This window comes from Colius striatus, chromosome 6, assembly GCF_028858725.1.
Source record: "Colius striatus isolate bColStr4 chromosome 6, bColStr4.1.hap1, whole genome shotgun sequence".
In the NCBI taxonomy this organism is placed as follows: Eukaryota; Metazoa; Chordata; class Aves; order Coliiformes; family Coliidae; genus Colius; species Colius striatus.
The window spans coordinates 34,617,948-34,640,738 of record NC_084764.1 but is presented as its reverse complement, the minus strand read 5'-3'; the positions used below and the strand labels follow the sequence as shown (position 1 = coordinate 34,640,738).

The window sequence follows — 22,791 nt, the reverse complement described above, 5'->3', positions numbered from 1 at the left end:
GACTAATCCTACTATTTACCCTGTCAAAGATCAGGAAGATGGGTCATACTCCCATTTGGTTTTTCCCTCACATTGCACATGTGCTGTTTGAGCTGTCTCCTGAGCCTCTGGGGAGCCACTGCAGCCCTTTGCCCAGACCCGGCTGAGCCTGGGGCCTGATCCTGCTCGACCGCAGCCAGGGTGACAGTGCGGGTGGCAACTCCAGGAGCACGGGTGGCCCATCTACCCTCGGGGCTGTCCTGCCCTTCGGCTGCATCTGCTTTAGCTCCGTAGAGGCGGGCAGGGAGAAGGCACGTCTGGCAAAGCAGCGCAGGCACGGCTGGAGGAAGAGGAAGAGCTGTTGCGTTGTACGCTCAGATCAGCTCCTCTCGCCCTGGGGAGGAACCAGAGGCAGGAGGCAGGGCAGGGCACGGCAGGGCCGGGCGAACAGGCAGCAAGCCACCAGCGAGCCACCGGCGGAGATCCCACGCCATTTCCAGAGGGACTGCGGAGCGGGCAGGGAAAAGTGAGGAAGCGAGAGGACACGGCTGAAGGGGGAGGGCAGCGGGGGAGCAGGAGGGTGCAGGGGAGGCAGTGAAGGGGTTAAGAGGGGTGTTGCAGGGGAGGGAGTGCGGGGGGGGTGCAGGAGAGGGGAGCGTGTAGGGGTGTAGGAGAAGGGATGTGGGTGAGGAGGTGCGGAGGAAAGGGGGGAGTAGGAGAAAGGGTGCAGGGGAGGAGGTGAAGGGGTGAAGGGAGGGGTTGCGGGGGAGGGGATGCAAGAGGAGGGCGTGCGCGGGGGTGCAAGGGAGAGGGTGCCGGGGAAGGTGCCGGAGAGGGGGCGCAGGGGAGGGTGGGTGCGGGGTGCGCTGGGGCCCGGGGTCACTTTCCCCGTCGGCCACGCAGCCGCCATTTGCGCCGGTCGCCCCGGCCCCGTGCGGGAGGGGCCCCGCGTGGGGCGGCGCGGAGGCGGAGCCCGGGGCCGGCGCTCGGCCCCGCCGCGGCCGTGGCGGCCGGGGGGTGTCCGGGGACAGCCGCGGCGTTGGCACTGCCGTCCCCTCGCCGTTCCGCAGCCCCGCCGGCATGTCGCGGCCGCTGTCGGACCAGGAGCGTCGGAAGCAGATCAGCATCCGCGGGATCGTGGGTGCCGAGAGCGTGGCCGAGCTGAAGCGGGGCTTCAACCGCCACCTGCACTTCACCCTGGTCAAGGACCGCAACGTGGCCACCCCCCGCGACTACTACTTCGCCCTGGCCCACACGGTGCGGGACCACTTGGTGGGACGCTGGATCCGCACCCAGCAGTACTACTACGAGAAGGACCCCAAGGTGAGAGCGAGGGGTGCGGGGAGGACCCCATCGTGCGGGATGGGGGTGGAGGGCGCTGGGACCCTCCCCTCGGCTCTCCCGCAGTGGGTCCCACGTTACAGCCGGCGTGGGAGAGGGGGGACGTGTGCGGCCGTCGTAACCCCCGGGCTGCAAACCCTCCCTCCGCGACTGCGCCAGAAGAATGTAGAGAAGTGGGGGCTGGTTTTTTTTCTCGGGTTTAGGGATGTTCCCCCACACTTTGCCGGGCGGAGGGACTGGACTTTACCAAAGGAGGCCACTGTCCTTTGCTTTGCAAAACAAACAGAGCGCGGCGGGGCCGGGAGCTGAGCGCGGGGCATGGGAACGGCGATTGTTGTCCCGCGGCGCTGGCGTGGGCGCTGCCAAAAGCAGCTGCGTAGCCTTCTAGGGTGAGTTAGCCGATGGGCTGAAACGAACCCGAAGGCAGGGCTTGTTTAGAGTAAACTGGGCGATGCCGAGCGCGGAAGAGCTGGTTAGTGCGGGAGTGTGCGTGGCGCCGGCTGCCTGCACCGGCTCGCGGCGGCGCGGGGCTGCGGCTGCGGGTTAAGCCGTAATCCCCTCCTGACACCTGGGCAGCCTTGTCGCTTCCAATTTGCTCCCTGCCCAGGGTGGCTCTGTCAGCACCTCGCTGGAACCGTGCCAGCCCCCGATAGCTAAACAACCCTCCCTGTCCGTGTTGTGCAGGGATGAGGGAAAAAAACCCGATGAGGCTCTTGCAGGGCTCGGGTCTGGGCACTCTGCTCGACGGCCGAGCCGTGCCGGGTGCCGTCCGCTGCCAGCTCTGCTGGGAGCCAGGCAGCACACGCAGGCTCCCCGGGGAGGGCAGAGGAAGCCGGTGTCCCCGTGGCTGCCGTGGCCCTGGCTGCTCGTTGGGTTTTGCGGTGGCTCGGCAGCTCGGGGTGACGTGAGCAAACGTCTGCTCTGTAAAGTTTAACTTTGTACCGCTGCAGCCACCCGCGTGCTCGGGGTGAGCTTCCTGGAGCTGTCCCCGCTCCCGGACCGGGCGCTGGGGCTTGTCCAAACCAAACCTCAGCGCTGCGTTCGTCCCAGCTTGGGAAATGGCCATGGAGGGGGGCTGCAGGGCCCCAAGGAGCCCCCACCCCAATCCCCAACGCAAACCACCCTGCTCTGTTCAGAGTCAGGGTTTTTTTCCCCTCTTGCTTCGAGATAACACCTGATAGCAGCTTCTGGGGTGCTGGGGAACCTTCTCTGGCCCCAGATAAGGTGACCCCAGGTGCTTTTCTCTTTCAGAGGATTTACTACCTCTCCTTAGAGTTTTATATGGGGCGGACGCTGCAGAACACCATGATTAACCTGGGGCTGCAGAATGCCTGCGATGAAGCTGTTTACCAGGTGAGCATCCCACCTTCTGTGGAGGGAGATCGGGGAGTCCTGGTTGATAACAAACTGAACACGAGCCAGCAATGTGCCCTCGTGGGCAAGAAGACCAATGTCATACAGGGATACATCAATAAGAGTGTGGGCAGCAGGTTGAGGCAGGTTCTCCTTCCCCTCTGCCCTGGTGAGGCCTCATCTGGAGTCCAGTTCTGGGCTCCCCAGCTCAAGAGAGACAGGGAACTGCTGGAGAGAGGCCAGCACAGGGCCACCAAGATGATCAGGGGACTGAAACATCTACCTTATGAAGAAAGGCTGCAGAAACGGTGCTGTTCAGTCTGGAGAAGAGAAGGCTGAGGAGCAACCACACACACAAGTACTTAAAGTGAGAATGTCAGGAGGATGAGGCAACACTTTTTTCTGTAGTGCCCAGTGGCAAAACAAGAAGTAATGAACACAAGCTGGAATACAAAAAGTTCCACTTAAACACAAGGAGAAACTTGTTTGGTGTTGAGGTGAGGGAGCCCTGGCCCAGGCTGCCCGGGGAGGGTGTGGAGGCTCCTTCTTGGGAGGTTTCCAAACCTACCTGGGCATGTTTGAGAGGTTTCCAAACCCACCTGATGGAGGGGAACCTGCTTTAGCAGAGGGTTGGGCTGGATGAGCTCTGCAGGGCCCTTCCAACCCCCACCATGATGGGATGCTGTGATTCCAGGGGGCATATGAGGATCCGTATAGGGAGGGCCCTCTGGCTTGTGGAGATGACTCTGTTTTACCACACTGGCAGCAAACTGCTCTTTGAGCTGCAGACAATGCCTTAGTGGATAAATGCTACTCCAGAACCTGCTCTCATCAGGCCCAAGGCCACAGCCAGTGCTGGCAGCCAGTCTGGGCTGTCTGAGGGCTGCAGCACATCGTTGCTGAACGTCGATGGGATGAAGGGTCCAGCCAGGAAGCTCCTGGTTCTGTATATGAAGCCATTAATAGCAGAGGGGAATATAACCTTGGCCTAACTCAACCCCAGCCTGGTGCTGGCACTGCGTGGCACTCAGGTCGTCAGAGGTTTTTGGGTGCCTCCTTCCCCTCTCACCCCGCACTCACTGCGCTCGTGACCGACACCATCGCACGCGGTTGCGCAACAGCCACAGCAGCTCTCGAGCAAACACATTCAGAGGAGAGGAACTTATTTTTAGGGTTTGGGGTGATTTTTTCAATTTTTTATCTGTTGACCTTGCAATGAGGACAGCAGCTCAGCGGGGAGGGAAGGGGAAGCACCTGAGTTGCCTCAGGGCTACCGAGGTGATTAGAGGACTGGAACGTCTCTGTGATGAGGAAAGGCTGCAGGACATGGGGCTGCTCAGCCTGGAGAAAGCTGAGGGGGATCTCAACAATACTTAAAAGTACCTAAAGGGTGGGTGTCAAGAGGATGGGGTGACACTGTTTTCTACAGTGTCTAGTGACAGGACAAGGAGTAATGGGCACAAGCTGGAACAGAGGAAGTTCCACTGGAACAGGAGAAGAAACCCCTTTGTTGTTGAGGTGAGGGAGCCCTGGCCCAGACTGTCCAGGGAGGATCTGTAGGCTCCTTCTCAGGAGGTTTCCAAAACCATCTGGACACGTTCCTGTGCCCCCCGATCGAGGGAAACCTGCTTTAGCTGGATGAGCTCTGCAGGGCCCTTCCAACCCCCACCATTCTGGGATTCTCTGCTGCCTGGTTGTAGGCTTGGGGTGCAGAAGGCATGAGGTTATTTATAAATAATGCTTTAAAACACTTAAAATATTTCTGTAGGCATTCAGGGCTGCCAGTGCAATTGAGAGCTGAGGCACCAGGGTTGTCCCTGCTTACCGTGGCCATGGGAGTCAGGGGGACACTGAACCAAGAGGTTTCCATGGGAGACGATGGCTCAGCCCTGGCAAGGCACTGTCCTTTCTGCTGAGCTTCCCGAGGAGTTTTGCATAGACAAAATTTCTTCCTCCCACAGCCTTCCAGGCTGGAAACTTTAAATTTCCTTGTAAAAGTGATGTAGCTGCTTCTCTGGGCGTCTCTGTTGATGCCTGGAGCCGGAGGGATGGGAGTGCTGGGAGATGGGACCAGCCCCTGTGGGGCTGCAGCCATGGGGCTGGTGCATGGAGAGAGGGAACGGGCCCAGTAATGAACACCAGGACCACAAGAGCAGCACCCTGGTTATGGCTGGGTGTCCCCCATCCCCAGGAGCTTGTGTAGGGCAAGATCAAGGGCACGAGTGTTCCTTCTAAGGGCTGGTAGAGTGACTTTCAATGCCAGAGCCAGTCCCTGCCGTGCTGTGGAGCAGCAGTGGAGAGGCAGAGGGTACAAATCGCCACGTCTCACCCGCAGGGGTGGGTCTTGCAGAGTTGGGTGCCTTTCCACCTCTCCTGGAGCCTACCTGCCTGGAGGACAGCAGTGGGGGGCACAGGCAGCATCCCTGGGGTATGTGTGCTAGCTCTGGGCACCCCCACAGCCTCCAGCCCATCACCTTTTCCTCCTCTGTAGCTGGGGCTGGACATGGAAGAGCTGGAGGAGATCGAGGAGGATGCAGGACTCGGCAACGGCGGGCTGGGCAGGCTGGCTGGTGAGTGAGCCCCCCAAACAGTCTGATTGCCTAGGTGGTGCGGCACAGCTTCGCATCCACTGCAGGGGTATCTAAACCCTGGGGAGGGGGTTGTTGCCTCAGTCTTTCTGGCACAGGGTGAGAGGTGCTGGGTGGCCAGGGAGCGAGCAGTGGCTGCCAGCCCTGGCTCGTGTCCCTGCAGGCTGGCTGCTTGTGGAGCTCACTGCCCTCCTCCTCTGTCCCCGGCAGCCTGCTTCCTCGACTCGATGGCCACGCTGGGGCTGGCAGCTTACGGCTATGGCATCCGCTATGAGTACGGCATCTTCAACCAGAAGATCCGGGATGGGTGGCAGGTACAGATGGAGACACGTGGCCCCTCACCTCCCCTCAGCACAGCAGCAGCCCCCAGCGTCACCCCCTACCTCACATCAGGCCCAGGTCAGGGTGCAGGGACACTCTCTCAGCTTGGAGAATGCTGGAGCCAGAGCCGTGCTCCTCCTCCCTCCTGGCTGTGGGAGCCAGCCTGGTGTAAGGGTTGACTGGGAGGGGAGCGGAGCCCTATCCCCGCTGGCAGCAGGGCCCCCTTCTGGGCTGCTGGAGGAGCAGAGGTCAGTGCTTCCACCTCTCTGGCACCCTGTGCCCCAGCAGTCCCTTGCAGAGGTTCACAGATGCTCTCCTTGGGAGGTCATGTCCCTGCAGACTAGGGGTGATGTCACTGAAGTGGTCTGGGGATGGTGTGGGCAGGTCCAGACCCCCAGCCCCCAGCTGCTGCTTGACACCTGGGTTGCAACAATGGGGAAGAGGCTGCTTTGGAAATGTAGTGGAAAATGTAGTGTGTGTCAGCAAAACCCTTGGTGGGAGATAACCCCAAATACCCAGAGGGACCAACGCAAACACCTAAAGGGTGGGTGTCAAGAGGATGGGGCCAGTCTTTGTTCTGTGGTGCCCAGTGACAGGAGAAGGGGTGATGAACACAAGCTGGAACACAAAAAGTTCTGCTTTAACACAAGGAGAAACTCCTTTGTTGTTGAGGTGAGGGAGCCCAGGCTGCCCAGGGAGGGTGTGGAGGCTCCTTCTCAGGAGGTTTCCAAACCAGCCTGGACACGTTCCTGTGCCCCCTGATGGAGGGGAAGCTGCTTTAGCAGGGGGTTGGGCTGGATGAGCTCTGCAGGGCCCTTTCCACCCACACTGTGCTGGGATGCTGTGATTCTGAGCAGCCAGAGCCTCTCATGGCTGGGGGAGGTCTCTGGGGCTCGGTGGCCCCCTCACTGCTGTCACCCTCTGGTAGGTGGAAGAAGCTGATGACTGGCTGCGGCACGGCAACCCCTGGGAGAAGGCCCGGCCCGAGTACATGCTGCCCGTCCACTTCTACGGCCGAGTGGAGCACACGGACACTGGCACCAAGTGGGTCGACACCCAGGTACGGGCTGGGAGCCCCCTTGTTCTGCCTGTCCCATCACCCAGGAGGCTCTTGCTGGGCTGGGGACAGGTTTTGCTGCTCCAGTTCTACAGCTGACCTTATGAAATACCCAGAAGCCCCTCTAGCAGGTCTGTGTGCAATGCACACCCCGGCATGGCCGCTTAAATTAAGCTGCTCCTGACCCTCACAAGCCTTTTTCCATCCCCTGACAGAGCTGGGGTCTCTGAGGCAGGGGCTGGGGGTGCTGAGCACATCCCCATGTGTGCCCCTCTGTGAAGGTGGATGTACCCTGAGTGGGAGGGTCTGTGGGATGGGAGGGCAGGGGGACAGCAGCCAGGGCACGGCCCGGCTCCAGCTGCCCTCCCGCTGTCCCAGGTGGTGCTGGCGCTGCCCTACGATACCCCTGTGCCCGGGTACATGAACAACACCGTCAACACCATGCGCCTGTGGTCAGCCCGGGCACCCAATGACTTCAACCTGCGGGACTGTAAGTGGCTGCTGGCGGGGTGCTGAGTGGCACAGGGCAGAGGGGAGGCCCATGCTCACCTCCCTCAGCTCCGTGAAGCTGGGGAGGGGGCTGGAGCACAAGTGTGATGGGGAGCAGCTGAGGGAGCTGAGGGTGTTCAGCCCGAGAAGAGGAGGCTGAGGGGAGACATGAGCACTCTCTGAAGTCCCTGACAGGAGGCAGTGTCTAGGACAGGGGTTGATCTCTTCTCCCCTCCCCAGTAACAAGTGACAGGACAAGAGGAAACAACCTCAAGTTGCCCCAGGGGAGGTTTAGAGTGGAGCTGAGGAAGAACTTTTTCCCTGAGAGGGTTGTCAGCCCCTGTGCCAGGCTGCCCAGGGAGCTGGGAGAGTCCCCATCCCTGGAGCTGTTGCACAGCCGTGGAGCTGAGGTGCTGAGGGCCATGGGTTAGTGGTGGGTTGGGCGGGGTGAGGGGAGGGCTTGGACTCCAGGAGTTTAAAGGGCTTTTCCAACTGAAATGATCCTGTGATTCTATTATTTATGATTCTGTGTTTCTCCCCAGTCAATGTTGGAGACTACATCCAGGCCGTGCTGGACAGGAACCTGGCAGAGAACATCTCCCGTGTTCTGTACCCCAATGACAATGTAAGGCACGAGGCACTTGGGGCTGGCCCTGTTTTTGAGAAGCTGCAGAGATCCTGTAGTTGTGTTTTAAGCTGCCTGTAGTGCTTGGATGGGGGTTGCTGCCTGTTCTTGGGGCTGCAGCACGGATGAGTCTGCCCTGGGCAAATCTGTTCAGCAGGGTAAAGAGGAGGGAGTGGGAATGAGCACATCCTGCTGCAGAAATGTTCCTTGAGTTGCCAGATATAATAGGAATGCAAACTGGTGAACACTGCTAGCATTGTCCTGCTTGTCCCCTGCAGCCCAGCACCAGAGACTGTGCCTCACATGGCCCTTGGCATCCCGACCTCTTGCTGGGGGTGTCCTTGCTGTGCTGCAGCACAGTGGGACATGCAGCTCTTCCCCAGCCACAAACGAGCCGTGGAGCTGGGAGAGGTGATGAAGGGTGTCTCTCCTTACTCTGCAGCCTGTTTTGGGCAGGCCCTGATGGGTTTTTCCCCATTTGATCCTATGCCAGCTTGGAGAGCGAACCTGGGAGCACCCCACCTGCAGTGGTGAGGTTGCAGACCCTCTCTCACGTGCCAGTGGGTTGATGTTTCTGTGCTACACAAACAAATGCTTTTCATTTTTGTCTTAGAAACAGCTGATCAGCCCCTCTGGCCTTTCTTCCCATTGCCCCAGCATCTTTGTTTTTTGCAGCCAAAATTTTCAAACCAGGGCACTGGGGAGAGCAGCTTTCTGCAGTGCTCAGGAGGAGCACATCTCAAGCCCCCTGGGCTGAAAGTTGGGAAGTGAGATGTCAGGGTTTGTGCTGTTGCCAAAGAGGGAGGCACCAGGGGCTCAGGCTGTGCTGTGTGGGGGCCGTGTGCCGCTGTGGAGCCCCGGGCAGGTGCGGCTCCTCTGGCCCCCGCGTGCCTGGGCAGCACGGGGTGATCCTGCTGCTCCTCTGTTTGCAGTTCTTTGAGGGGAAGGAGCTACGGCTGAAGCAGGAGTACTTTGTGGTGGCTGCCACCCTCCAGGACATCATACGCCGCTTCAAAGCGTCCAAATTCGGGAGCATGGAAAGTGTCCGGACCGTGTTCGATTCCTTCCCAGACCAGGTACAAGCCAGGGTTGCTCTGATGTGCACCACAGAGCTCGTTTTGCTGTCTCCCAGATGCACACCCAGGGCTGGAAGGGTCCCGTGGGGCTTTGGGGGGCCCTGTGCCGGGCTGGCTCAGGCAGTGGGATGCCCATGTGTCTCCACACGTCCCCCTGTGCCACACAGGTTGCCATCCAGCTCAACGACACTCACCCTGCCATGGCCATCCCAGAGCTGATGAGGATTTTTGTGGACATCGAGAAGCTGCCGTGGAACAAGGTAGGGACGTCTGACCTGGCCCCTGGGTCCCCTCTGCTCGCACCCACCATCCCGTTGACCCGCTGCAGAGGAGCTGGGGGACAAGTTTTGTAGCTGGGAGGAGTGGAGCAGTCAGGTTGGGTTTAACCAGCGCGGACTTGGAGGAGCCAGCTGGGCTGTGCTGCACCAGGGTGCTACTGATCACGGTGGGAGGACCATTTGTGGGTGCAGGCAGCCACCCAGGGCTACCTGCAGCCTCTCCCCCCAACAGGCCTGGGACATCACCAAGCGAACCTTCGCCTACACCAACCACACCGTGCTCCCCGAGGCCCTGGAGCGTTGGCCCGTGGACCTGGTGGAGAAGCTGCTGCCCAGACACCTGCAGATCATCTATGAGATCAACCAGAAACACCTGGATGTAAGTGCCTTGGGGCAGCGCAGGAGCCCTCTCTGGAGAGGAGGATGGGGATGGCATGCGTTAGTAGTTCTGGCCACTATTTTGGGAGGCTGGTGTGTGGGAAAGCCCTTCCCATCGATCTGTTGCCATCCTGCAGTTGGTGGCTACTTCAAAGACTTCACCCATTGCTCCAGGGACTTGCCTGCTGGCATTTCCTTGCTCCCTAAGTGCTAGATTCATCCTGGAAAAGGATGAGATTGGAGACAGGACAGGAGGTGGTGGTTTGGTCTGCTGCTCTGGCAGCATGAGGCTTTCACTGAAATGGCTCCACTGGCCAAGTATGTGCCCACAGCCCCTCTCCACCAGGGCCTGGGCTCCTGTCCCCATCCGTGCTGGGGAAAGAGACCCTTTAGAGGGGGGTTGCACTGTCAATAGGGTAAAAGCCACAGCTCTGGCTGGTGTTGAATGCAGCGGTCCCCTTGCTGGGAGCCATCGGGTGGGACACCCCTCAGTGCTGTCAGGGCCCACCACCTCTCCCGTCTCTGCCCACAGCACATCGCCTCCCTCTTCCCTGACGACGTGGACCGGCTGCGGAGGATGTCCCTGATAGAGGAAGGAGGCAGCAAGAGGATCAACATGGCCCATCTCTGCATCGTGGGCTCCCACGCCATCAACGGCGTGGCCAAGATCCACTCCGAGATAGTCAAGACTCAGGTGTAAGCGTGAGGAGGGAGGTGGGCGAGGGAGGCTCGGCCTCGGCATGCAGAGGTGTTGGGTAACTGAGCCTGAAGCTGTCCCCTCCTCATCCTCACAGCTTCAAGGACTTCGCAGCGCTGGAGCCAGAGAAGTTTCAGAACAAGACCAACGGCATCACCCCACGGCGCTGGCTCCTGCTCTGCAACCCAGGGCTGGCAGAGCTCATTGCAGAGGTAACGGCGTGGGGGGAGCTGCTGCCTGGGAGGCAGCCCCAGGGATGTTGTTCCAGCCTCACCTGTCTGCATCCTCTAAATCACAGAATCACAATCATTTCGTCTGGAAAAGGCCTTTTTAATCCAAGCCCTCCCCACACCCTGCCCAGCCCACCACTAACCCACGGCCCTCAGCACCTCAGCTCCACGGCTCTGCAATAGCTCCAGGGATGGGGACTCCCCCACCTCCCTGGGCAGCCTGGCACAGGGGCTGACAACCCTCTCAGGGAAAAAGCTCTTCCTCAGCTCCAATCTAAACCTCCCCTGGGGCAACTTGCGCCCATTTCCTTTCATTTGGTCACTCAACCCCCACCTCACTACAGCTCCCTTTCAGGGAGTTGCAGGGAGTGCTCATGTCTCCCCTCAGCCTCCTCTTCTCCAGGCAGCTCCCTCAGCTGCTCCCCATCACACTTGTGCTCCAGCCCCTTCCCCAGCTCTATGCCCGGCTCTGGACACGCTGCAGCCCCTCAGTGTCCCTCCGGCAGTGAGGGGCCCAACACTCAACACAGCACTCGAGCTGCAGCCTGCCCAGGGCCCAGCACAGCGGGACAGTCACTGCCCTGGGCCTGCTGCCACACCAGTGCTGACACAAGCCAGGATGCCATTGGCCTGCTTGGCCACCTGGGTGCACTGCTGGCTCATGTTCAGCCACTGTCACCAACACCCCCAGGTCCTTTCCAATGGGAAGCTTTCCAGCCCCTCTGGCCCAGGCTGGAGCGTTGCCTGGGGTTGGTGTGACCCTGGCCTTCAAGCTCGTGTTTGCATCTCACTCGAGCACTCTGCTCCTGCGCCGGGCACCATTGGCTTTGCTGAGTGGGCACAGAATGCCTGAGGACAGCAGCCACCCCTGGCCCAGGGTCAGCTCCTGCCTGTGCTCCTGTTGCAGAAAATAGGGGAGGACTATGTGCGGGACCTGAGCCAACTGACAAAGCTGCACGAGTTTGTGGACGACGACCTGTTCATCCGGGAGGTTGCCAAAGTGAAGCAGGTGAGGGGTGGTGGCAGGGTGAGGGGTGGTCAAGGGGAGCAGGGGCTGGGGGCTGACACACTCCCTGCCCCCACCCAGGAGAACAAGGTGAAGTTCGCGCTGTACCTGGAGAAGGAGTACAAAGTGAAGATCAACCCTTCCTCCATGTTCGACGTGCACGTGAAGAGGATCCACGAGTACAAGCGTCAGCTGATGAACTGCCTGCACATCATCACCATGTACAACCGTAAGGCACTGCTTGCCCCCAGGGCACAGGGCTGCCCTGGGGGGACACCAGCATCCCAGTGCCCTGGGACTGCAGCTCTGTGACACCACACTGAGGGTGACACCCCACTGCTGTCTTCTGCAGGCATCAGGAGGGATCCCATGAGGCTGTTTGTGCCGAGAACGGTGATCATTGGGGGCAAGGTAGGTTGGGTCAAGCACTTTGAGGAAGTCCTTGAAAATGCCCCAGGAGACTTGGGTGTAGGTGTGTCCCCAAAACCCTCTGGGAAGCCCTGAGGTAGCGGTTCTTGCCTATGGTCACGCAAGCCCCCAGAAACTTGGTGGCACAGCACATGAGTTGGGTGAGGTGATGGGAGCAGGGCAGAGTGAGTGCTCCTCGCCTGCCCCTGCCACCTCCAGGCTCAACCGTGGCCTTTTTCCTAGGCTGCCCCAGGATATCACATGGCTAAAATGATCATCAAGCTCATTAATGCTGTGGCTCAGGTGGTGAACAACGACCCAGCTGTGGGGAGCAAGCTGAAGGTCATCTTCCTGGAGAACTACAGGGTCTCGCTGGCAGAGAAAGGTAGCCCATGAGGGCCCTGCTCTGGGGAGGGGACACCACCAGCCCATGTCTCCATCGCTGTGAGCCAGCAGATCTGGCATCCTTTGGCACGCTGCAGACCCAGAGCTGTGCACCACGAGCCCCTCATGTCCATGTTTTGTTGGCAGTGATCCCCGCTACCGACCTGTCGGAGCAGATCTCCACAGCGGGCACCGAGGCGTCGGGCACAGGGAACATGAAGTTCATGCTGAACGGGGCCCTGACCATCGGCACCATGGATGGAGCCAACGTGGAAATGGCTGAGGAGGCTGGAGAGGAGAACCTGTTCATCTTTGGCATGAGGGTGGAGGATGTCACGGAGCTGGACAGGGAAGGGTGAGGGCTGGAGGTGCTGCAGGGGTACCACTGCAGGCAGCTGGAGCAGCACCAGCTCACCTCAACCTCTCCCTGCCAGATACAATGCCCAGGAGTTCTATGAGCGACTCCCTGAGCTGAAGCAAGCCATTGACCAGATCAAGAGTGGTTTCTTCTCCCCCAATGAGCCTGACCTCTTCAAAGATGTGATCAACATGCTCTTCCACCATGACCGGTGAGGCCTGGGATGCTGGTGAGGCCTGGGATGCCAGCCATCCCCTGGGTTGGGTCTCTCCATCAAACTCTAGCCCCCTTGCACCAGCCACCCACCCTTTAGCTGATCAGAGCCCAGTTTCTGGCCTTGGTGTCATGCACGGGGCTGAGCAACTGATGCTCCACGAGTACAAAACGCTCTCCACACGCAGCACACCATGCTCACTGCATTAAACCCTGGGGTTACATTAAGGCCGGGCCACGTTTGAGTGCTTGGCCTTGCCAGATGATATATGCTTTTATGGATCTCAAGGGTTTTTCCTGGCCAGAGCAGCCAAGGGCTATGGGGTTTTGCACTGGGGAAATGTTTTCCTGGGGAGATGATGCAGAACTGCCCTCCCAGGGCACCCAGCCAGCACCCATGCGCTTGCAGGGCTCTGTATCAATAGGGCTGGGGGAGGATGAATGTCTGCAGTGTTTGTGTTGAAGGAAGTCCCAAATTTGGCAGCCCGAGCCCCGTGAGCCACAGCCACTGCCACCTATTTCTGGTGCCACTGACTCCCCCTTTTTTCACTGCTACAGGTTTAAAGTTTTTGCAGACTACGAGGCTTACGTCAAATGCCAGGAGAAGGTCAGCGAGCTGTACCTGGTGAGTGGCAGCCTGGGGACGAGGAAGGGGAGCTGTGCTGAGGCCACAACATCCCGTCATCCCAGAGAAGGGGCCTGATGGTTCTGTGCACAGATGGGTTCATAGAATCATAGAATCGTTTTGGTTGGAAAAGCCCTTTAAGAAGCTGGAGTCCAAGCCCTCCCCACACCCTGCCCAGCCCACCCATGGCCCTCAGCACCTCAGCTCCATGGCTGTGCAATAGCTGCAGGGATGGGGACTCCCCCACCTCCCTGGGCAGCCTGGCACAGGGGCTGACAACCCTCTCAGGGAAAAAGTTCTTCCTCAGCTCCAATCTAAACCTCCCCTGGGGCAACTTGAGCCCATTTCCTCTTATCCTGTCACTTGTGGGGAATAGAGACTGATCCCCACCTCACTACAGCTCCCTTCCAGGGAGTTGCAGAGAGTGCTCATGTCTGTCCTCAGCCTCCTCTTCTCCAGGCTGAACACCCCCATTCCCTCAGCTGCTCCCCAGCACACTTGTGCTCCAGCCCCTTCCCCAGCTCCGCTGCCCGGCTCTGGACACGCTGCAGCCCCTCAGTGTCCCTCTGGCAGTGAGGGGCCCAACACTGAACACAGCACTCGAGCTGCAGCCTCACCAGGGCCCAGCACAGGGGGACAATCCCTGCCCTGCTCCTGCTGAGGAGGCTCCAGGCTCTGCTTCTGCAGAGGGCCCCTGGTTGGAAGCAGCCTTCCCCACCACCTTGGCGCCCATGGGCACGAGCCTCTAGCCACACCATCCCACCCTTCTCTCCACAGAACTCCAAGGCCTGGACCAAGATGGTGATCAGGAACATCGCGGCGGCCGGCAAGTTCTCCAGCGACCGCACCATCAAGGAGTACGCGCGGGACATCTGGCACGTGGAACCCTCCGACCTGAAGATCCCGCCACCCAACGAGCCCCGCGACGTGGCCGAGGACACGACCCCCAACGGCTCCGCGGCCTAGGGCCACGGCGCCAAGGGCATGGGGCAACTGGCTCTGCTCTGCGGCCTCTGTGGTGCTGCTGCTGCCTTTCCTATCCATGGGGAGAAGGGGGGGAGGGATTTTTATCACCTGAGCGTTGTGCAGAAAGTGAAACCACCACCACGGCACGCTGTGGTTTGCATAGGTGCTAAAAATAAAAGTGCCCTTGGAGTCCAAGGGGCTACTTGCTGAAGCCTAAAATTAGGGACTGGGCTCGCTTGCAGCAAGGCTGATGCAGAGAGAGGGGGCTGGGTGTGGGACAGGGTGGGCAGCCCTTGCAGGCCGTGCTGAAGCGGGACTTGGGGTGCAGCGCGTGCCAGTCCTGTAGCATCAGTGCTGGGGTAAACTAGGCGGGAGTACGGGGTGTTTGCAGTTTGTGCCCCCACCCCTGCCCCAGTTGATGCCTCTGGTCACAACTTGTGTGGTGGCAGCCCAGGAGCAGCACCTGGATTGCAGCAGTGTCTCCATCCCCCAAGGCACCTGCAGAATCCTCAAGCCAGGGAGCCAATTAGAACGTTTCTCAGTAGTTTTTATTACTTTCTTACTTTACTAGTTCAGTGCCACGAGGGGTAGTCCTGGTGCTCCTGGTTGCTGCTCTCAGCAGCTGCTGTCACTTCATGTTCAGGAAGTCTCTGCAACAAGACACAATAAACCCTTAACGCTGTCTCACTGACCCTCCTGTGCTGCCTGAGCCTGATTTCTGATCCCTGCATGTGTGGGTCTGAGCTGGGATCAGAGAAAAGCTGCACCTCTGCAACCAGGGCAAAGAGGAGCCGGGGGCTGTCCCTAGGGCCGCCTCCCTGTGACACCTGGGTTGAGGGCAGGCTTGGGAGCAGAGGAGCAGCTGGACCTCAAACCTTGATGCCAGCAAGCACCAGAGGGAGGGGAAACAGTAAGGGGAAGGCACCTGCATGGTTGCAGCAGGGGAGGATGCCCCGTGGAAGAAGAGGACAAGGCTCATTTTGTGCCCACCCGCCCCATTTCTGCAGAGCGGCACTTACTTCACCAGGGTGGGCAGCTCTGGGTTGAATGAGATGTAGTCATGGCCCAGGCCAAGCTTTTCAGGAAAGGTAATCAGCTTCACCTTGGTTTTGTCCTTGTAGGCATTGTGTGCCACCTCAAACAGCTGCCACAGGGTGAGAGTGTGGTTAGTGGCATGCCCAGGGCACCCCTGGGACCAGCCAACCCCCCTCCCTCCCCTTCCCCCCAAACGTGCTAAACCAGTGCCCACCTCCCTTAAAGACCAGCAGGGGTGGATGGGTTCCCACCTTACGGCCCATGTGCACAGGCAGCACAGCATCATCTTCCGCATGCAGGATGAGGAGCGGGCAGCTCAGCACCTTCACACTGCGGGCAGCAAGCACAGGGTCAAGGGTCCACCTGGAGCTGACAGACCTGCAGAAGCCTCCCTGGGTGCTCCTAATCTCCTACCAGCAACCCTGACCCCAGCTCAGCCCAGCAATGGCAAAGGGCAGCTGAACTGACCCAGGGTGATACCCATGCTACTTGCTCAGGCTTCAAAAGCACCAGCTGCCTTTCAGCAAAGGCACCCACAAAGAGGGATAGGGAAGGACCAATAACCTTAAACCCCTGACACAGAGTGCTCAGGCTCCAAAAGCACCCATGATCCAGGTGGCTTTAGCAAAGGCACCCACAAAGAGGGAAGGGGAAGGACCACCCCCCCGCCCCCATCGCAGCACAGGCGGGACTCCCTCCAAAACCAAAAGGATGTTGGCTTGTGGACTTTGCTCAGTAGGAATATTGGTATCTGAAGTTCTGCACATAAAAAAGACTTTTAAAGCATGAGTAAGCTGGGCAAACACAGCTAAAGGCACAGGGATTGCACATATCCAACCCGTCCCTCCTGAGCCAGGCGGTGCCAGCATCAGCCCCCAGCCCCATGTGGACAGCTGCGCCCCTTCCCTACAGGCACTCACTTCTCATCACTGGTGAAGAACATGTTGGCATGGGCTAGTGAGTCCAAGATGAGGTACTCAAAACCTGGGAGCTGCCGGTAAATCTGCCAAGGACAAAGTTTGTGAGGGTGGTAAGCAGTGACTTTGATTGCTGCACCCTTCTGCTGACAGGGGACAGCCCCTGGGCTCACCTTGGTGACAGGGACGTGAGCGGCCGCCTCACGGATGTTGGTGTAGGGGGATTCCAGGATGACAGCATCAACTTGGACCCCTGAGGGTAGAGTGGAGGGAGCAGGAATGGCTGAAGAGGGACTGTCCCTTCCTGCCTGGAGCTGCTGCCTCGCTCCCTGCCCAGGCAGCAGCCAAGATGTCCCCATCCCACTAAGGGGGATGAGGACAGATGCTTGTTCCCACTGTAGGGCTCAAGCCTGATGCTCGAGTAGAGAGCGTTTGGGGCTCCTCAGCTCCTCTGTGGCCCCCCAAATCTGTCCAAGGACGTGCAGAGCCCTGGGAAGACTCTGCATGGGGCCACCCTTACCTCGTTCCTCCTGCAATTTCCTTGCCACGTTCGTGGCAATCCTGCCAGAAGAGAGGTGACAGTGAGGGGGAGCAACCACAATGTCTCCACTGGGGGCACAGCACCCTCAGACCACCCTTGTCTGCTGGGTTTTGCTTTGCAGGTGCCTCCACCAAGGAACTGCCCCAACCCTTTGGTCCATCCCTGGGTAGCAGCGGCCTCAGGAACGGCTGTGAGCTCTGGAGTAGGCACTCACAGGGCATTCTCCCCTCACCCAACCCCACACCTACCCTGTCCCTAATGAGTGTCCCCAGAAGAGGATGCTGCTGTTCCCACTCCGTGCTTTGGCCCAGTCATAGAGTGCCAGGACGTCCGTGGTGAAGCCGCTCTCCGTGGGGTACCCACTGGAGTCCCCGTAGCCTGCAGGGCACGTGGCTCAGTGTCGTGACCTGCAGGGGGACACTGGTCCCAGGGCGGGGGGGTGCTGGTCTCAGGGGGGTCACTCAGCAAGGGGCAGACTTTACCTCTGTAGTCGAGGGCCAGGATGTGGAAGTCAGCAGCTCCCATGGCCTGTCAGAGAAGTGGCACTGCGTTACATCCTGGGGTAAGGGAGGTACCTCTGGTCCCCCAGTGTGGCCAGGCTCACTCTGCCCACAGTAAGCCAGTGTGAGCCTCACTCCTGCTGGCAAGTCTTGGCCTCCCTGCAGATCACTTACCTTCAAGAACTGGATGCGGTGGCTCGCAGCTCTGATGGGAAAAACAAGGTTAGAGCTCAGGGAGGGACCCCAAAGGAACCCTCCCCCCCTGCACTGGCTCAGGCGAGGGACCAGGGTGGACTTTTCCCAGGAGGGGTGAGCTGTATGGTCTGTGCTGGGTGAGGTTTCACATTCGCCTTAAACTCAATGTTTCCTCCATCCATGGGGTCAGACACTGCTGCAGCAGCCCTGGCCCTGCAGCACTGCTGGCTGCTGCACAGTTTGCCAGCTCTCTCCCCTAGAAAGGTACACACATGCAAGGACAAGGGGAAATGGGCTCAAGTTGCCCCAGGGCAGGTTTAAATTGGAGCTGAGGAAGAGCTTTATCCCTGGGAGGGTTGTCAGCCCCTATGCCAGGCTGCCCAGGGAGGTGGGGGAGTCCCCATCCCTGGAGCTATTGCAAAGCCGTGGAGCTGAGGTGCTGAGGCCATGGGTTAGTGGTGGGTTGGGCAGGGTGAGGGGAGGGCTTGGACTCCAGGAGCTTAAAGGGCTTTTCCAGTCAAAATGATTCTGTGATTGTGTGGCCCCAGTCCTGCAGCAGCAGCCATGGGTACTCGCCTGGTGCCCCCGTTGCCGTGCAGGTAGATGATCACAGGGTGAGCGTCAGCAAGTGCCTCCTCGTACCAGAGCTGGTCCTTGCCCTGCGCCTCAGCCGCTCTGCTGCCTGGCACCATGTGCCTGGGGAGGGGCAGAGAGGGGTTACCCTGGGGGAGTTCCACAGGGTTCAGTGCAGCTGTGCCCCCCGGGGCTGCCCCGCTTACCAGATGCCGACGGTGACGTCCGGCTCGGTGTTGAGGTACAGGCTGATGGTGTTGTTCAGCAGCAGCTCTGGCCGCCGTAGGTCCACGAAGAAGGGGAAGGCCACTGATAGAAATCGCAGCCATCACACGGGGCAACCCCAGAACCCTCAGCCCCAGCTGCTTTTATCCACTTCTCCAAAGCAACACGTTTGTGGGGTTTTTAAACGATTTCCCCAGAAGCCAAGGGCCGTGCTGCAGCAGGCTGGGGGAGCTGGGGGGTGAGCACACCCCTCTGCCACCTCCTCCCACCCAGATTTCTAGCCCTGCTGACGCTGTGCATGCCCAGATGTGTTGCAACTTCAGGCAGTAAGTAGGGCTGGTGTTACTACAGCTTGCAAAATGCGAGGCGCCAGCGGGAAAGGTCCTCATGGCTCCTCTGCAGGCCCACAGCAAGAGGAAGAGGTTGGATGGGTGCTGTCCTGGTGCCACTCAGGTGCTGGCTGCAGCCTCACACGCATTTTGGGACATCATCCCCCCCCACCAGCCCCCTGCCTGCTGAATCCCTACTGGGGAGGCTCTCCTGGTTGGAACAGCCTCAGGGCACTCACAGAAATTCAGGAAGACGAATTTGTTGAGCAGGACTGGGAAGAGGCGGATGAAGAAGGGCACGGAGAAGTAGAGGAGGAGCAGCTCCAGGAAGAGTGTGCGCAAGCCAGGGCACCAGGCCAGCCAGCTCCTGCAAGGAAAGCACCTCCTTAGCACATGCCCTCCCACCTCAAGGGCTTTGGGGTCCCCATTTCCAGCCTCATCATGATGGCTGGATTCAGTAGCTTTTCCCCTGCAGCTGCCAGTTGTGTCTCCCTGGGATCAGCAACTGGTTCCCCACACCGGAGTCATATCTGGGTTTTGGGAATGGAGCCGAGGTGTCAGAGGAGCCCCAGGGTGACACAACAGCAGGAGAGGCCACAATCCGATTACCCCGCAGCCTCCCACGGGATGCTGACAGGCAGCAAAGGGCAGGGCACGCGCCAGGGCCGGGAGCTGCAAGCCAAACCGGCAATAAGGAGCAAGCGATACTCTGTGGCAACACCCTGAGCTGACGGGACACAGGCATGGGAAGTGTCCCAAGCCTGTGGGGCAAGGAGGAAAGCTGGGAAAGGGGCTTGGGGACCCAACAGCACCACAGGAGAAACTGGTCCCCAGAGTGATGTCCCTACAGCCACCAGCACAGGGTGGGGAGTGTACCACCTCTGACAGCATCCTGCTCCAAAGGGCTGGAGGATGCATGCAGCCAGCCCCTGCTCTCTGCCCACTGGCCAGCCCCAGCCTCCAAGGGAGAAGGGAAAGCCCAGAGCTGCAGATTGCCCTGCACCAATGTCTCTCATGAGCTGACAGTATCGGGTGATGCGGAAACTAGTTTGGGTGGTGAGGGATTTAGGGCAGAGGTTTCTGACAGGGATCCAGGTACTGCTCACTCCCTGCCAGCCTGTGCTGGGTATCACCCGTCACTCCTGCAGAAGTGGATTTAGTTTGTTGCCTGCCCTGGAGAGTGCTGCGAAAGGGCTGCACAGGGGATGCCAAGGCAGCCAGGAGGTGCAGGGTGGCACAAGCCATGCTGGGGCCACAGGGAGCTCTTTGAACCCGTTACCCCCTGAGACACTGGTCTGAGCAGTCCCGCTGTACACCAGGAGTAATGCCACAGGTAATTATTAGGTGCTGCTCTTGGCCTACACCTAAATATTGAAGTGCAGGGGTGCATGGCTCACACTCGCTTGCACAATGCCTGCTGCAGGTGAGCACTACTGGCTGGGCCAGCAGATGTGCCCATCAAGGGGCACCTCTGCCAGCCAGCACGTCTTCGTGGGGACAGCAAGGTGACAGGGACACAGCCACAGAATCGTGACTGGGGGTGGGAGACACGGCCGTGGTGTCGGATCACAACTGTGGCAGGGTGACACGGAGACACGGCTGTGGTAGAGGATCAAGGCTGTGGCAGGATGGCACGGCCGGGGCCGGGGAGGGGACACGCACGGGTCACAGCCCCGGCAAGGTGCCGAAGCCACGGCGTGGGGACCGGGGCACAGGCGGGATGACGGCTCGGCAGGGACGCACGGCCCCGGCACCGGCGGTGACGCAGCGAGCCAGGAGCCACGGCCGGGGGACACAGCGTGGCCACGGCAGGGGGGACGGGGGTCTCGGACACCGCAGAGGGATGGGGACACGGCCCCGGCGACCGCGGCCCTGCGAGCTGCAGCCGTGGGTGCTCACTCACCGCTCCCGCTGGGCCGCACCGGGCTTGCCCTCCGCTCGGCCACTGCCGCCATCGCCGCGGCCCTGGCCATCGCCGCGGCCCTGGCCATCGCCGCCGCCGCCCCGCTCGCCGCGCCGCCGCATGGCCACCGCCGCCCGCCGCCGCCGCCGCCGCCGCGCCCGCCCCGCCAGGCCCCGCCCCGCCCCACGCCCGCCAATAGCAGCGCCCCGCTCCGGCAAGCCACGCCCACCCCGCTCCGTCTCGGGGGCCGCCGGTGCGGGGGCTGTGGGGGGTGTCCGTGTGTGTGTGCAAAACAACAACTCACAAATCACAGAGAAAAGGTTTAAACCCGGCGCTTGGCTTCAGCTGCGAGGGCGGAACCTGCTGGGGCGTCCCCGCTCCCCTCCCTCCATCTGCGGCTGCGGCGGGGGGGACTTTCCAGGCTGAAACTTCCCACCGGGAAAGGGATATCCCCGTTGCACCGGCATTTCCCCGTGAAACTCGCCCAGGCGCAGGGGGACGTGCTGCTTGCATGTGAGCACACGCGGCTGGGCCATCGCATGCGATGCCCTGTTTGCCAACGGGGCCTGCAAGGGCTCTATGGGAGGGACTGGAGCGAGCCCTCTCATCCCACGCTGGCGTTTTGAGCTGCTCTTACTTCACCCGCCCCCCAAAGCACGACCTTCACTACTCTTTTCTTGAGCCCTTTCCATTTTAGCCGAGCCCCAGGGCCAGGCAAGGCAGAACATGGAGCTGCTTGCACAAGACAGGAGCTGGGTATGTGGTTCTGCACCCCTCCAGCACACATGGTGGGTGTTTGATCTGGCAGGACGCTCCCGTGCACCTACGTGAATCGCTGTGCTGAATGCAGATTGGGTCTGTGCCCGCCCCGCATGCAAATTCAAACAGGTCCTGTCAAACCGGGGCTGTGAGCGAGCAGCTTGCACGTTCCCCGTCAGCAGATGTTGCAATAAGGTGACACAAGCCACCCGGAGACTGCTCTTCTCATGCCACAGGGGCAGGGGGACAGCAGAAGCCACCGGCAGATCGGTCAGGTTTTCCATTCCTATTTTTGCCCTGCTCCCACTGGGTGCTGGTGACAGGGCACACAGCAGTGTGTTGCCATGAAGACGTTGGGAGAGATGGTCCCCAGAGCCTCTGCTTTGCTGCCCAGAGGGATGATCAAGGTGCAGCCCACGCTGCCTGTGGGATTCAGCGGTGATGGTTGCAAAGACACAAAGAATGGGAGAACAGATCCCCTTTGACACATAAGCAGTTCTTCATGAGAAACAGACCCCTGTTGTGTAGTTACTATACAAGGAAAGGAAGGAAAGACCCCGTTGGTGTTAATTTTGTGCAAGCAGGATAAGCAAGTCTGGCAATGTGGGTGGGTGCCAGCCAGTGCTGAGCGTCCTGCTGCTGCCGACCGAGAGAGAACGGCACAAACTGCACCAATTGCATGTGAGTTGTGACCATGTGTGGACAAACTGAGTTAAAGCCTACCTCAAACGACCACCAGAGACCTTTCCCCAAATGCAGTACCCTTGCGTGGAGGCGTTTCGCGATGTATTAGCATCTGGTTCCTATGAATATTCATTTTCTTCGTGTATATAATGAGGGATCCCCCACGCATCCAGCGCGGCAATAAACCAATGGCAGCTTTTTAAACTGTCTTGGCTTGGAGAGTTTGGTTTGAAGACTTTGACCATTTGGTTTGAAGAGTCTTGGTTACGATTTTCGGCGACAGTTGGCCTCGGAGGGCGTCGGTACAGAGTTACAGCAGACGCATCCGCGATGCCGTGTGCCTACCGGGACGGAGCAGGTGCGCAAATACGTCTTGCAGTAAGGAGCCGGCGCAGCAAACATCGCAAATAGGAGAGTCCTCTGGGCTTGAGGGGAAAGTCCTGGAGGCGAAAGGGTGGGAGCGCAGGATCAGGCCCGAGCGGCGGTGACGGGAACGCGACTTGCAGAGCGAGGGCTGGACGTGCGGTGGCAGACGCGAGCCGCAGCCCGGAGGCACCGCACGGCTGCGACGTCACTGCGCTCGCCATTGTCTCACCAGAAATATGTCAAAGTTTGGGCTTATTTCAGGACAAACTTCTCCCCTCCCCTGCTGAGAGAGGAGGGGATTTTTCCGGGTGATTTTTCCTAAGGCGTCTTGTCCTGAATGCTCCCTTTGTTTTTTTGTTTTGATTTTTGGTTTTTTATGGTTTCGTTGCTTT

The 22,791-nt window shown here is 59.8% G+C and overlaps 2 protein-coding genes across 2 annotated transcripts; one reads left to right on the top strand and one right to left on the bottom strand.

The window, feature by feature from the left end:
- The first annotated feature begins 363 nt into the window (after window positions 1-363).
- Window positions 364-14,583, top strand: PYGL (glycogen phosphorylase L). Its single transcript, XM_061998347.1, has 21 exons — window positions 364-505; window positions 1,050-1,302; window positions 2,572-2,673; window positions 5,165-5,243; window positions 5,472-5,575; window positions 6,511-6,642; window positions 7,018-7,129; window positions 7,671-7,753; window positions 8,686-8,829; window positions 8,997-9,089; window positions 9,340-9,486; window positions 10,018-10,181; window positions 10,280-10,394; window positions 11,320-11,421; window positions 11,500-11,647; window positions 11,771-11,829; window positions 12,070-12,211; window positions 12,358-12,565; window positions 12,645-12,779; window positions 13,340-13,406; window positions 14,184-14,583. Exons 2-21 carry the CDS (start codon window positions 1,060-1,062, stop codon window positions 14,370-14,372), a joined length of 2,568 nt encoding a protein of 855 aa, XP_061854331.1. The 5' UTR covers window positions 364-505; window positions 1,050-1,059; the 3' UTR covers window positions 14,373-14,583.
- Window positions 14,584-14,902: 319 nt separating this feature from the next.
- ABHD12B (abhydrolase domain containing 12B) lies at window positions 14,903-20,712 on the bottom strand. Its single transcript, XM_061998834.1, has 13 exons — window positions 20,591-20,712; window positions 18,927-19,054; window positions 18,340-18,442; window positions 18,137-18,256; window positions 17,540-17,570; window positions 17,348-17,393; window positions 17,114-17,243; window positions 16,845-16,885; window positions 16,498-16,577; window positions 16,328-16,410; window positions 15,659-15,737; window positions 15,392-15,516; window positions 14,903-15,022 (listed from the first exon to the last, which is right to left on the bottom strand). Exons 1-13 carry the CDS (start codon window positions 20,710-20,712, stop codon window positions 15,001-15,003), a joined length of 1,110 nt encoding a protein of 369 aa, XP_061854818.1. The 3' UTR covers window positions 14,903-15,000.
- Window positions 20,713-22,791: the final 2,079 nt, after the last annotated feature.

What these genes read in the sequence shown, in the direction of transcription:
- PYGL (XM_061998347.1), top strand. Translation starts at nt 1,060, where the DNA reads ATGTCGCGGCCGCTGTCGGACCAGGAGCGTCGGAAGCAGATCAGCATC. An exon ending in TCAACCAGAAACACCTGGAT is followed by an intron (nt 9,487 to 10,017) that starts GTAAGTGCCTTG and finishes CTCTGCCCACAG; the next exon opens with CACATCGCCTCCCTCTTCCC. An exon ending in AGGTCAGCGAGCTGTACCTG is followed by an intron (nt 13,407 to 14,183) that starts GTGAGTGGCAGC and finishes TTCTCTCCACAG; the next exon opens with AACTCCAAGGCCTGGACCAA.
- ABHD12B (XM_061998834.1), bottom strand. Translation starts at nt 20,712, where the DNA reads ATGCGGCGGCGCGGCGAGCGGGGCGGCGGCGGCGATGGCCAGGGCCGC. An exon ending in CCTGGCCCTCGACTACAGAG is followed by an intron (nt 17,244 to 17,347) that starts GTAAAGTCTGCC and finishes CGTGCCCTGCAG; the next exon opens with GCTACGGGGACTCCAGTGGG. An exon ending in GGACACTCATTAGGGACAGG is followed by an intron (nt 16,886 to 17,113) that starts GTAGGTGTGGGG and finishes CTCTTCTGGCAG; the next exon opens with GATTGCCACGAACGTGGCAA.